At 46.0% G+C, this 14921-nt stretch overlaps 1 protein-coding gene across 1 annotated transcript; it reads left to right on the top strand.

The window, feature by feature from the left end:
• The first annotated feature begins 470 nt into the window (after positions 1–470).
• LOC147965892 (aspartyl protease family protein At5g10770-like) lies at positions 471–2774 on the top strand. The gene is made up of 2 exons (XM_087526986.1): positions 471–691; positions 1262–2774. The coding sequence occupies exons 1-2, from the start codon at positions 535–537 to the stop codon at positions 2470–2472; spliced, it is 1368 nt and encodes a 455-aa protein (XP_087383112.1). The 5' UTR covers positions 471–534; the 3' UTR covers positions 2473–2774.
• The last annotated feature ends 12147 nt before the right edge of the window (positions 2775–14921 follow it).

The raw sequence follows: 14921 nt of genomic DNA, 5'->3' as shown, positions 1-14921 counted from the left end.
CTCTATATGATACGTTTGATTTAGTGCTATGTTTGGATAAAAACAAGATTCATGAGCCGTGTCTCCATGGACAATGTACGTGTGGGGACTTGGTCCAGGACGTCGATCTACTAATTTACAACATCAGATTGCGCCACTAAGATCTAAAATATCTCATGTCGACCAACCCATCAATACCACCACAGATCAGCGTAGGAGGAAAACCATCGATGATTGGGCAACACCTACGTATGTGCCTGTGTGTTGCCTACGCAGGGAGGAAGCAGCGTGACGAACTGGTTACTCGCCCTACGCATGCACACCCGTTCGTCGTCCCACGTGGCCACGTACGTACGTACGCATGCATTGCTGTGCATGTACGCACGCTTTCCAAGTTGCCAATATGGCATACATATACTCGTATATACATATATACTCCTATGTGTGTGTGAAAAGTCGTCTAGGAGGCCTGTTACAAGCTGCGTGGCTGTGTCCCGGGGCTCTATAAATAAGGTATGCGAGGATTGTAGAGATGCAAGCCAACCAGCTCCAGCAATGGCCGGCGCTCAGAGCAAGGACCGATATGCTAGGAAGCTGCTGCTTCTCTTGCTGTGCGGCGGCTACTATTCTGTCGTTGCTCGTGCAGCCGATGATGCACGTAGCTATAAGGTTCTCGCCGTCGGCTCACTCAAGGCTGAAGTCGTCTGCTCAGGTACGTACATCGAGGTTTTACGTTTGTCCCGGGTCAAATTTCTTTATTTTTGATCCCGCCTCCAGAAAAAAAGATAATGTCTATATTGAATCCAATGATACTAATTTGATGTTGTAGATGTGGGTGTGTATTTTTTCACATTTTGTAATTCATCAGTTGCTTGAAAATCCAAATACGCGTCAGTCGATTTTGCACGAAGCCCGGTATGCGGACATCGGAGATGAAACCATGGTGGGGTTTAGAGGGAGGACGGCGGGCGGCACCTTAGACATGGCGGGAGCAGGCGGTTGGGCCTATGGTCGCGAGGTGGAAGAAGGGTTGGGGACGCAAGCCAGTGTTGGCTGTTGGATTGAAGTCCGACGGCTGAAAAAATCGACTGATTTTGAATTTTGTAAAGCAGCTGATGCATAGTTTTTCTACGATGAACAAATCTAAAACCTTCCAGCACTTTGAAACGGAAGGAGTATGTTCTATTCTATGCATGCACACTCACATGCAGTTCCAGCAGTACAATTGCCTGCCGATCCTGTACAGTTTTTATCGTTTATATCCCGTTTCTTAATTTTGCAGTAACTCCAGCGCCGTCCAGTGGAGCTACGGTGCCGCTAAACCACCGGCATGGCCCGTGCTCGCCGGCGCCATCCGCAAAGGTGCCAACCATCCTGGAGCTGCTCCAGCATGACCAACTCCGAGCCAAGTACATCCAACGGAGGTGGTCTGGGAAGAAGGGCACCGACGACCTCCAGCCGTTGGACCTCACCCTGCCGACTACCCTGGGAACTGCCCTGGACACGCTGGAGTATGTTATCACCGTCGGCATCGGCTCCCCGGCGGTGACCCAGACCATGATGATCGACACCGGCAGCGACGTGTCATGGGTGCGCTGCAACTCCACGGACGGGACGACGCTCTTCGATCCCAGCAAGTCGACCACGTACGCCCCGTTCTCTTGCAGCTCCGCGGCGTGCACACAGCTTGGAAACAATGGCAACAACTGCTCAAACTCGCAGTGCCAGTACATGGTCCAGTACGGCGACGGCTCCAACACCACCGGCACGTACGGCTCCGACACGCTGGCGCTAAGCGCCTCGGACACGGTCAAGGGTTTCCAGTTCGGTTGCAGTCACCACGAGGAGGGCTTCAACCGCGAAAAATTCGACGGGCTCATGGGGCTCGGCGGCGACGCGCAGTCGCTCGTGTCGCAGACGGCGGCGACGTACGGCAAGTCCTTCTCGTACTGCCTCCCGCCGACCAACCGCACATCCGGGTTTCTCACCTTCGGCGCGCCGAACGTGACGTCCGCCTTCGTGACGACGCCGATGCTCAGATGGCCACGGGTGCCGACGTTCTACGGCGTGCTTCTCCAGGACATATCCGTGGACGGAACTCTGCTCGGAATACAGCCCACCGTCCTCTCCAACGGATCGGTGATGGACTCTGGTACTATCCTCACGCGGCTACCACGGAGGGCCTACTCGGCGCTCTCGTCGGCGTTCAGATCCGGCATGACGCGGTACCCGCGGGCGGCCCCCGTCGGCATCCTGGACACCTGCTACGACTTCACCGGGCTAAGAAACTTCTCTGTCCCGACCGTCGAGCTGGTGTTCGACGGCGGCGCGGTCATGGACCTCGATTATGACGGGATCATGATCTCAGACTGCCTCGCGTTCGCTGCCACCAGCGGCGTTAGCATCATCGGCAACGTGCAGCAACGGACGTTCGAAGTGCTGCACGACGTCGGCCAGGGCGTTTTTGGCTTCCGGTCAGGCGCGTGCTCATAGTTTTCGGCGACGGGCACGCGTGTTTGCCATGTAAGGGGCACCAAGGCCAAGGGCTCGTTCGAATTTCGGATGCAGAATAATGCCCGGTAGGGGATTGCTAAATCTCAGTCGGAGATTGAACTAAGTCTCAGTCTTTTTTTTTTGCGGGAACACTTGTATTATTCAAATGACAATGTCCTTACAATCATCAAGGGAAATACCCAAGACTTCCTCTGGCCTAGATCCTAGCCAGGTCATAGTTCGTCCCTCAACTCGAGCAAACCTAGCTAAACTATCACTAGCTTTGTTTTGGGCACGCGATACATGAGTAATACAAGTTTGTCTAAGACGAAATAAAAGTCTAATTTCATTCACCAAGGAGGCATAAACTGAATGATCAACTTCCTCAGAAAATATCAAAGATACTGCCATGCTTGAATCAGATTCAATTGCAACAGGCAGATCAGATCTTTGTATGGCAAGTGATAATCCTTCCATGATCCCACATAGCTCAGCTTCTAGTGGATCTCTGCAAGAAAATAGTAATCTACATGCCGAGAAGATGATCTTGCCCTTATTGTCTCGAAGAATCATACCAGCACCAGCATCATCGTTTGCTACAAACGAGCCATCAACATTCAATTTGGCCCAGCCATTAGCAGGCGGTACCCATCTAGCTTCAGATATCGCTTGTTGTGGTGGTGTGAACGCCGCCCCAACATGCTGATCAAAAGATATATATCCCTTTCCTTTCGGTGGATCCATCTCCGAATTTAACTTGATGCCAATTAATTCATCCAGATATCTCCTCAAAAAGCTCACCGAGGACTCCATGACCGGCGTTGGCTTGTGATGCACAATTTCATTACGCACATACAAACTCCTCCAGAAGATGAGCAACACTTTAGTACGATCAATATCACATAACTAGTCGAGCGCATGAAGGAGCCATTCCTTACCAGTGTTCAGGAAGGAATCCATTGCTGGCAGTTTCCATACATTAGACATTTCTCTGTACAAATCTCGACCTCGTTGGCACCTTAAGAACGAGTGGAAATTATCTTCTACCTCCATTCCACACACCGGGCAGCCACTTATCGTTTCCAAACCAATTTTGTTCTTGTTCTTCCATGCTGGGAGGGCATCCGTCGCCATTCGCCAAGCAAAATTGTGGATCGTCGGCGGCACATTACTCTTCCAAATAAGTTTCCAGCAGCTTCTCCCCCCAGAGCTCGAAGTACTGCTAGAAGCCAAATTTGCACCATGAACTTCATGAAAAGCAACCTGATAAGCTGACTTGACTGAAAAAATTTCATTTTTACTCGGCCCCCAAGCGATCACGTCCTCGTCCAACCTAGGAGACGCCCGTATTTTCATTATCTCAATCACATCTGCATACAAAAAATATTGCTACAATAAATCTACCTTCCAAGACCCATTGGGATTGAGAAGGTCAGAAACAAAACGAATGCGGCATCGGCCCTGTAGGGAAATAGGTTTGTACGAAAACGGCCTTGGTATCCAATTGTCCCTCCAAATCCGAATGCTCCTTCCATTTCCCACCCTCCATATCAGCCCTTTTTTCAATAGATCAAGACCATGGCTGATAGCTTGCCAAGATGAGGATGCATTACCTGTGAAAACCGTATCCTCCAACTTGCCATAAGGATAATGCTTCGCTTTAAGCACCTGAGCACACATGCTCTCCGGTTTTGATAGTAATTGTTGGGGAACGTAGTAATTTTAAAAAAATTCCTACGCACACGCAAGATCATGGTGATGCATAGCAACGAGAGGGGAGAGTGTGATCTACGTACCCTCGTAGACCGACAGCGGAAGCGTTATGACAACGCGGTTGATGTAGTCGTACGTCTTCACGGCCCGACCGATCAAGCACCGAAACTACGGCACCTCCGAGTTCTAGCACACGTTCAGCTCGATGACGATCCCCGGACTCCAATCCAGCAAAGTGTCAGGGAAGAGTTCCGTCAGCACGACGGCGTGGTGAAAATCTTGATGTTCTACTGTCACAGGGTTTCGCCTAAGCACCACTACAATATTATCGAGGACTATGGTGAAGGGGGCACCGCACACGGCTAAGAGAACGATCTTAGAGATCAACTTGTGTGTCTAGGGGCGCCCCCTGCCCCCGTATATAAAGGAGCCAAGGGGGGTGCGGCCGGCCCTAGGAGGAGGCGCGCAGGAGGAGTCCTACTCCTACCGGGATTTCCCTAGTTGGATTAGGACTTGGGGAAGAAGGAAGAGAGGGAAGAAAGGAAAGGGGGGGCGCCGCCCCCCCTCCTTGTCCAATTCGGACTTGGGGGGAGGGGCGCGCGGCAGCCCCTAGGCCTCCTCTCCTCTTCCTCCACTAGGCCCATTAAGGCCCATTAGGTTACCGGGGGGGTCGGTAACCTCCCGGTACTCCAGTAAAATCCCGACTTCACCCGGAACACTTCCGATGTCCAAACATAGGCTTCCAATATATCAATCTTTATGTCTCGACCATTTCGAGACTCCTCGTCATGTTCGTGATCATATCCAGGACTCCGAGCTAACTTCGGTACATCAAAATATATAAACTCATAATGAAACTGTCATCGTAACGTTAAGCGTGCGGACCCTACGGGTTCGAGAACAATGTAGACATGACTGAGACATGTCTCTGGTCAATAACCAATAGCGGAACCTGCATGCTCATATTGGCTCCCACATATTCTACGAAGATCTTTTATCGGTCAGACTGCATAACAACATACTTTGTTCCCTTTGTCATCGGTATGTTACCTGCCCGAGATTCGATCGTCGGTATCTCAATACCTAGTTCAATCTCGTTACCGGCAAGTCTCTTTATTCGTTTCGTAATACATCATCTCACAACTAACTCATTAGTTGCAATGCTTGCAAGGCTTATGTGATGTGCATTACCGAGAGAGCCCAGAGATACATCTCCGACAATCGGAGTGACAAATCCTAATCTCGAAATACGCCAACCCAACATGTACCTTTGGAGACACCTGTAGAGCTCCTTTATAATCACCCAGTTACGTTGTGACGTTTGGTAGCACACAAAGTGTTCCTCCGGCAAATGGGAGTTGCATAATCTCATAGTCATAGGAACATGTATAAGTCATGAAGAAAGCAATAGCAACATACTAAACGATTGGGTACTAAGCTAATGGAATGGGTCATGTCAATCACATCATTCTCCTAATAATGTGATCCCGTTAATCAAATGACAACACATGTCTATGGTTAGGAAACATAACCATCTTTGATTAATGAGCTAGTCAAGTAGAGGCATACTAGTGACGTTTAGTTTGTCTATGTATTCACATAAGTATTATGTTTCCGGATAATACAATTCTAGCATGAACAATAAACATTTATCATGATATAAGGAAATAAAATAATAACTTTATTATTGCCTCTAGGGCATATTTCCTTCAGTCTCCCACTTGCACTAGTGTCAATAATCTAGATTACACAGTAATGATTCTAACACCCATGGAGCATTGGTGTTGATCATGTTTTGCTCGTGGAAGAGGCTTAGTCAATGGATCTGCTACATTCAGATCCGTTTGTATCTTGCAAATCTCTATGTCTCCCACCTGGACTAGATCCCGGATGGAATTGAAGTGTCTCTTGATGTGCTTGGTTCTCTTGTGAAATCTGGATTCCTTTGCCAAGGCAATTGCACCAGTATTGTCACAAAAGATTTTCATTGGACCCGATGCACTAGGTATGACACCTAGATCGGATATGAACTCCTTCATCCAGACTCCATCATTTGCTGCTTCCGAAGCAGCTATGTACTCTGCTTCACATGTAGATCCCGCCACAACGCTTTGTTTAGAACTGCACCAACTGACAGCTCCACCGTTTAATGTAAACACGTATCCGGTTTGCGATTTAGAATCGTCCGGATCAGTGTCAAAGCTTGCATCAACGTAACCATTTACGATGAGCTCTTTGTCACCTCCATATATGAGAAACATATCCTTAGTCCTTTTCAGGTATTTCAGGATGTTCTTGACCGATGTCCAGTGATCCACTCCTGGATTACTTTCGTACCTCTCTGCTAGACTTATAGCAAGACACACATCAGGTCTGGTACACAGCATTGCATACATGATAGAGCCTATGGCTGAAGCATAGGGAACATCTTTCATTTTCTCTCTATATTCTGCATTGGTTGGGCATTGAGTCTTACTCAATTTCACACCTTGTAATACAGGCAAGAATCCTTTCTTTGCTTGATCCATTTTGAACTTCTTCAAAACTTTGTCAAGGTATGTGCTTTGTGAAAGTCCAATTAAGCGTCTTGATCTATCTCTATAGATCTTGATGCCCAATATGTAAGCAGCTTCACCGAGGTCTTTCATTGAAAAACTCTTATTCAAGTATCCCTTTATGCTATCCAGAAATTCTATATCATTTCCGATTAGTAATATGTCATCTACATATAATATCAGAAACGCTACAGAACTCCCACTCACTTTCTTGTAAATACAGACTTCTCCAAAAGTCTGCACAAAACCAAATGCTTTGATCACACTATCAAAGCGTTTATTCCAATTCCGAGAGGCTTGCACCAGTCCATAAATGGATCGCTGGAGCTTGCACACTTTGTTAGCTCCCTTTGGATCGACAAAACCTTCCGGCTGCATCATATACAACTCCTCTTCCAGAAATCCATTCAGGAATGCAGTTTTGACATCCATCTGCCAAATTTCATAATCATAAAATGCGGCAATTGCTAACATGATTCGGACAAACTTAAGCATCGCTACGGGTGAGAAGGTCTCATCGTAGTCAATCCCTTGAACTTGTCGAAAACCTTTTGCGACAAGTCAAGCTTTGTAGACAGTAACATTACCGTCAGCGTCAGTCTTCTTCCTGAAGATCCATTTATTCTCAATTGCTTGCCGATCTTTTGGCAAGCCAATAAAAGTCCATACTTTGTTCTCATACATGGATCCCATCTCAGATTTCATGGCTTCAAGCCATTTTGCGGAATCTGGGCTCACCATCGCTTCTCCATAGTTTGTAGGTTCATCATGATCTAGTAGCATGACTTCCAGAACAGGATTACCGTACCACTCTGGTGCGGATCTTACTCTGGTTGATCTAAGAGGTTCAGTAGTATCTTGTTCTGAAGTTTCATGATCATCATCATTAGCTTCCTCACTAATTGGTGTAGGTGTCATAGAAACTGGTTTCTGTGATGTACTACTTTCCAATAAGGGTGCAGGTACAGTTACCTCATCAAGTTCTACTTTCCTCCCACTCACTTCTTTCGAGAGAAACTCCTTCTCTAGAAAGTTTCTGAATTTAGCAACAAAAGTCTTGCCTTCGGATCTGTGATAGAAGGTGTATCCAATAGTTTCCTTTGGATATCCTATGAAGACACATTTCTCCGATTTGGGTTCGAGCTTATCAGGTTGAAGCTTTTTCACATAAGCACCGCAGCCCCAAACTTTTAGAAACGACAACTTTGGTTTCTTGCCAAACCATAGTTCATAAGGCGTCGTCTCAACGGATTTTGATGGTGCCCTATTTAACGTGAATGTGGCCGTCTCTAAAGCATAACCCCAAAACGATAGCGGTAAATCAGTAAGAGACATCATAGATCGCCCCATATCAAGTAAAGTACGATTACGACGTTCGGACACACCATTACGCTGTGGTGTTCCGGGTGGCGTGAGTTGCGAAACTATTCCGCATTGTTTCAAATGTACACCAAACTCGTAACTCAAATATTCTCCTCCACGATCAGATCGTAGGAATTTTATTTTCTTGTTATGATGATTTTCAACTTCACTCTGAAATTCTTTGAACTTTTCAAATGTTTCAGACTTATGTTTCATTAAGTAGATATACACATATCTGCTTAAGTCATCTGTGAAGGTGAGAAAATAACGATATCCGCCACGAGCCTCAACATTCATCGGACCACATACATCTGTATGTATGATTTCCAACAAATCTGTTGCTCTCTCCATAGTACCGGAGAACGGTGTTTTTGTCATCTTACCCATAAGGCACGGTTCGCAAGTACCAAGCAGAGTGGTTCCAAAAGTCCATCAGTATGGAGTTTCTTCATGCGCTTTACACCGATATGACCTAAACGGCAGTGCCACAAATAAGTTGCACTATCATTATCAACTATGCATCTTTTGGCTTCAACATTATGAATGTGTGTGTCACTACTATCAAGATTTAATAAGAATAGACCATTCTTCATGGGTGCATGACCACAAAAGATTTTACTCATATAAATAGAACAACCATTATTCTTTGATTTAAATGAATAACCGTCTCGCATCAAAGAAGATCCAGATATAATGTTCATGCTCAACGCTGGCACCAAATAACAATTATTTAGGTCTAATACTAATCCCGAAGGTAGATATAGAGGTAGTGTGCCGACCGCGATCACATCGACTTTGGAACCATTTCCCACGCACATCGTCACCTCGTCCTTAGCCAATCTTCGCTTAATCCGTAGTCCCTGTTTCGAGTTGCAAATGTTAGCAACAGAACCAGTATCAAATACCCAGGTGCTACTACGAGCATTAGTAAGGTACACATCAATAACATGTATATCGCATATACCTTTGTTCACCTTGCCATCCTTCTTATCCGCCAAATACTTGAGGCAGTTCCGCTTCCAGTGACCAGTCTGCTTGCAGTAGAAGCACTCAATTTCAGGCTTAGGTCCAGATTTGGGTTTCTTCTCTTGAGCAGCAACTTGCTTGCCGTTCTTTTTGAAGTTCCCCTTCTTCTTCCCTTTGCGCTTTTTCTTGAAACTAGTGGTCTTGTTGACCATCAACACTTGATGCTCCTTCTTGATTTCTACCTCCGCAGCTTTCAGCATTGCGAAGAGCTCGGGAATAGTCTTATTCGTCCCTTGCATATTATAGTTCATCACGAAGCTCTTGTAGCTAGGTGGCAGTGATTGCAGAATTCTGTCAATGACGCAATCATCTGGAAGATTAACTCCCAATTGAATCAAGTGATTATTATACCCAGACATTTTGAGTATATGCTCACTGACAGAACTGTTCTCCTCCATCTTGCAGCTATAGAACTTATTGGAGACTTCATATCTCTCAATCCGGGCATTTGCTTGAAATATTAACTTCAACTCCTGGAACATCTCATATGCTCCATGACGTTCAAAACGTCGTTGAAGTCCCGATTCTAAGCCGTAAAGCATGGCACACTGAACTATCGAGTAGTCATCAGTTTTGCTCTGCCAGGCGTTCATAACATCTGGTGTTGCTCCAGCAGCAGGCCTGGCACCCAGCGGTGCTTCCAGGACGTAATTCTTCGGTGCAGCAATGAGGATAATCCTCAAATTACGGACCCAGTCCGTGTAATTGCTACCATCATCTTTCAACTTTGCTTTCTCAAGGAACGCATTAAAATTCAACGGAACAACAGCACGGGCCATCTATCTACAATCAAACATAAACAAGCAAGATACTATCAGGTACTAAGTTCATGATAAATTTAAGTTCAATTAATCATATTACTAAAGAACTCCCACTTAGATAGACATCCCTCTAATCCTCTAACTGATCACATGATCCAAATCAACTAAACCATGTCCGATCATCACGTGAGATGGAGTAGTTTCATTGGTGAACATCACTATGTTGATCATATCTACTATATGATTCACGCTCGACCTTTCGGTCTCAGTGTTCCGAGGCCATATCTGTATATGCTTGGCTCGTCAAGTATAACCTGAGTATTCCGCGTGTGCAACTGTTTTGCACCCGTTGTATTTGAACGTAGAGCCTATCACACCCGATCATCACGTGGTGTCTCAGCATGAAGAACTTTCAAGAACACTTCTTGATAATTAGTGAGAGATCATCTTAAAATGCTACCGTCAATCAAAGCAAGATAAGATGTATAAAAGATAAACATCACATGCAATCAATATAAGTGATATGATATGGCCATCATCATCTTGTGCTTGTGATCTCCATCTTCGAAGCATCGTCATGATCACCATCGTCACCGGCGCGACACCTTGATCATCATCGTAGCATCGTTGTCGTCTTGCCAATCTTATGCTTCCACGACTATCACTACCGCTTAGTGGTAAAGTAAAGCATTACAGTGTAATTGCATTGCATATAATAAAGCGACAACCATATGGCTCCTGCCAGTTGCCGATAACTCAGTTACAAAACATGATCATCTCATACAATAAAATTTAGCATCATGTCTTGACCATATCACATTACAACATGCCCTGCAAAAACAAGTTAGACGTCCTCTACTTTGTTGTTGCAAGTTTTACGTGGCTGCTACGGGCTTAGCAAGAACCATTCTTACCTATGCATCAAAACCACAACGATAATTTGTCAAGTTGGTGCTGTTTTAACCTTCGCAAGGACCGGGCGTAGCCACACTTGGTTCAACTAAAGTTGGAGAAACTGACACCCGCTAGCCACCTTTGTGCAAAGCACGTCGGGAGAACCGGTCTCGCGTAAGCGTACACGTAATGTCGGTCCGGGCCGCTTCGTCCAACAATACCGCCAAACCAAAGTATGACATGCTGGTAAGCAGTATGACTTATATCGCCCACAACTCACTTGTGTTCTACTCGTGCATATAACATCAACGCATAAAACCTAGGCTCTGATACCACTGTTGGGGAACGTAGTAATTTCAAAATTTTCCTACGCACACGCAAGATCATGGTGATGCATAGCAACGAGAGGGGAGAGTGTGATCTACGTACCCTCTTAGACCGACAGCGGAAGCGTTATGACAACGCGGTTGATGTAGTCGTACGTCTTCACGGCCCGACCGATCAAGTACCGAAACTACGGCACCTTCGAGTTCTAGCACACGTTCAACACGATGACGATCCCCGAACTCCGATCCAGCAAAGTGTCCTGGAAGAGTTCCATCAGCACGACGGCGTGGTGACGATCTTGATGTTCTACTGTGGCAGGGCTTCGCCTAAGCACCACTACAATATTATCGAGGACTATGGTGGAAGGGGGCACCGCACACGGCTAAGAGAACGATCTTAGAGATCAACTTGTGTGTCTAGGGGCGCCCCCTGCCCCCGTATATAAAGGAGCCAAGGGGGGTGCGGCCGGCCCTAGGAGGAGGCGCGCAGGAGGAGTCCTACTCCTACCGGGAGTAGGACTCCCCCCTTTCCCTAGTTGGATTAGGACTTGGGGAAGAAGGAAGAGAGGGAAGAAAGGAAAGGGGGGGCGCCGCCCCCCCTCCTTGTCCAATTCGGACTTGGGGGGAGGGGCGCGAGGCAGCCCCTAGGCCTCCTCTCCTCTTCCTCCACTAGGCCCATTAAGGCCCATTAGGTTACCGGGGGGGTCGGTAACCTCCCGGTACTCCAGTAAAATCCCGACTTCACCCGGAACACTTCCGATGTCCAAACATAGGCTTCCAATATATCAATCTTTATGTCTCGACCATTTCGAGACTCCTCGTCATGTCCGTGATCATATCTGGGACTCCGAACTAACTTCGGTACATCAAAATATATAAACTCATAATGAAACTGTCATCGTAACGTTAAGCGTGCGGACCCTACGGGTTCGAGAACAATGTAGACATGACCGAGACATGTCTCCGGTTAATAACCAATAGCGGAACCTGGATGCTCATATTGGCTCCCACATATTCTACGAAGATCTTTTATCGGTCAGACCGCATAACAACATAGTTTGTTCCCTTTGTCATCAGTATGTTACTTGCCCGAGATTCGATCGTCAGTATCTCAATACCTAGTTCAATCTCGTTACTGGCAAGTCTCTTTATTCATTTCGTAATACATCATCTCACAACTAACTCATTAGTTGCAATGCTTGCAAGGCTTATGTGATGTGCATTACCGAGAGAGCCCAGAGATACATCTCCGACAATCGGAGTGACAAATCCTAATCTCGAAATACGCCAACCCAACATGTACCTTTGGAGACACCTGTAGAGCTCCTTTATAATCACCCAGTTACGTTGTGACGTTTGATAGCACACAAAGTGTTCCTCCGGCAAACGGGAGTTGCATAATCTCATAGTCATAGGAACATGTATAAGTCATGAAGAAAGCAATAGCAACATACTAAACGATCGGGTGCTAAGCTAATGGAATGGGTCATGTCAATCACATCATTCTCCTAATAATGTGATCCCATTAATCAAATGACAACACATGTCTATGGTTAGAAAACATAACCATCTTTGATTAACGAGCTAGTCAAGTAGAGGCATACTAGTGACGTTTAGTTTGTCTATGTATTCACACAAGTATTATGTTTCCGGATAATACAATTCTAGCATGAACAATAAACATTTATCATGATATAAGGAAATAAAATAATAACTTTATTATTGCCTATAGGGCATATTTCCTTCAGTAATCGCCATGCTTGACGAGCTAGCAAAGCTTGATTAAACATCCGGAAATCCCGAAAGCCAACACCACCTCTGTCTTTGCGTTGGAGTAGATGATCCCACCCCTTCCAATGCACTTTACGCTTACCATCCGCTGATCCCCAATAAAAATTCCTCACCATTCTTGTAAGGTCGTCACAAACCGAATATGGAAGTTTGAAAACACCCATAATATAAGTAGGTAAGGACTGTGCTACTGATTTGATTAACACCTCGCGGCCCGGTTGAGCTAGAAGACCGTCACCCCACTGGATGCGGCGTTTTGTCAACCTTGCTTGTAGATTTTGGAACTTGCCCTTGGACATACGGCCCTTCGGGGTCGGCAGGCCAAGGTATTTTTCCTCAAACACCGTGCTAGTAACATTCAAAGCATCACGAACTTGAGCCTGAGCTACTTCAGGACAGGCGCCACCAAAGAATAAGGAACACTTGTTATAGTTTAGGTTTTGACCAGTAGCCGCACCATACATCATCAAGGCTGCTTTCACATTATCGGCCTAGGCCCTTGAGGCCTCGAAGAATAGCAACGAATCATCAGCAAATAATAAGTGGGATACACCCAGAGCTCTCCTACAAACTTTCACAGGAGTGATTACGCCCATAGCCACCTTGTTCTTTAGAATAGACAAACCATCCGCCACAAACAGAAATAAAAGAGGTGAGAGTGGGTCACCTTGCCGAAGACCACGCGACGGTGCAAATGAATCTAAGAGGGTTCCATTAAGTTTGACAGAATATCTCACCGACGTGACACACGTCATTACCCAATCAATCCATCGATGAGAGAAACCCAACTTTTGCATCACTTGCCTCAAGAATACCCAATCCACTCGATCATATGCTTTTGACAGATCAAGTTTATATGCACAAAAACTTTTTGTAGGATCATTCTCTTGTTTAATGTAGTGAAGACACTCAAAGACCACAAAGCATTGTCCGTAATCATTCTCCCCGGAATAAAAGCACTTTGTTCTGGAGATATTAGGTTGTCTAACAGAGGCCTCAATCGGTTGACCAAGCATTTGGAAATAACCTTATAAATCACATTACATAAACTGATTGGCCTATAGTCAGACATCTTTGTGGGGTTTGTGATCTTAGGAATAAGAACAATAGACGTGGAGTTTACCCCTTCAGGCATAATTCCCGTCCTAAAGAAATCCTTGACCGCAGCAAGAACATCATCTTTGAGTGTACCCCAGTTTCGCTGGAAAAGCCGGGCCGGGAAGCCATCCGGACCAGGGCCTTTAAAGGGCCAATTTGGAAAAGAGAATCAGCTATCTCCTTATCAGAAAAAGGTGCTGTTAATCTAGCATTGTCCTCCTCCGTCACCTTAGACTCCAACAGCTCCAAGATTGGTGATGCATCCAGGGAGGGGTCAGCAGTAAAAATGTCGTGGAAATAGTCATTCGCCACCTTCCCCATCGTTGCACTGTCTGTATGCACCACGTCAATACTATCAACAAGTTCACGTATTTTATTTTTCCTTGCCCTCCAAACAGCCTTGCTCTGGAAATACGTTGTATTGCGGTCTCCTTCCTTCAACCATGTAATTCGCGGCCGTTGGAGCCACAACATTTCCTCTTGGTATAAAAGTTCATTCATCCTATCCGTTATCATTCTAATATCTGCTTTGTCTGCATTCATATGCATCAACTCCTCTAGTTGGTTGCGTGACTTTGCGATCTCTCTTCTTATATTCCCGAACTTCTTACTCCATGCTCCCAGCGATACCATAGTTTTTGAGAGGGCATCACGCAGCTGTGCCAGATTCTGCACCCCTCCAACTGCTGCCCACGCCTCCTTTATAACCTCCAGCAATGCAGCATCCCTTTCCCAAAATAATTCGTACCTTCTACTACCTTTGCCTGACGGACCCGGATCAACCGAGCCTTTCAACAAAACAGCCACATGGTCCGAGCACGGTGATGGGATATGCAAGACAGAAGAAAATGCAAACATGTTCCTCCACTCATTTGTTGCTACCGCTCTGTCCAGCCTGACCTTGACGTTGCTCGCCCTGCTGC

The sequence above is a fragment of the Triticum urartu genome, chromosome 6A, assembly GCF_056163025.1.
Source record: "Triticum urartu cultivar PI428250 chromosome 6A, HENAU_Tu73, whole genome shotgun sequence".
In the NCBI taxonomy this organism is placed as follows: domain Eukaryota; kingdom Viridiplantae; phylum Streptophyta; class Magnoliopsida; order Poales; family Poaceae; genus Triticum; species Triticum urartu.
The sequence above is the reverse complement of the archived record's forward strand: the minus strand, read 5'-3'. Positions and strand labels throughout refer to the sequence as shown.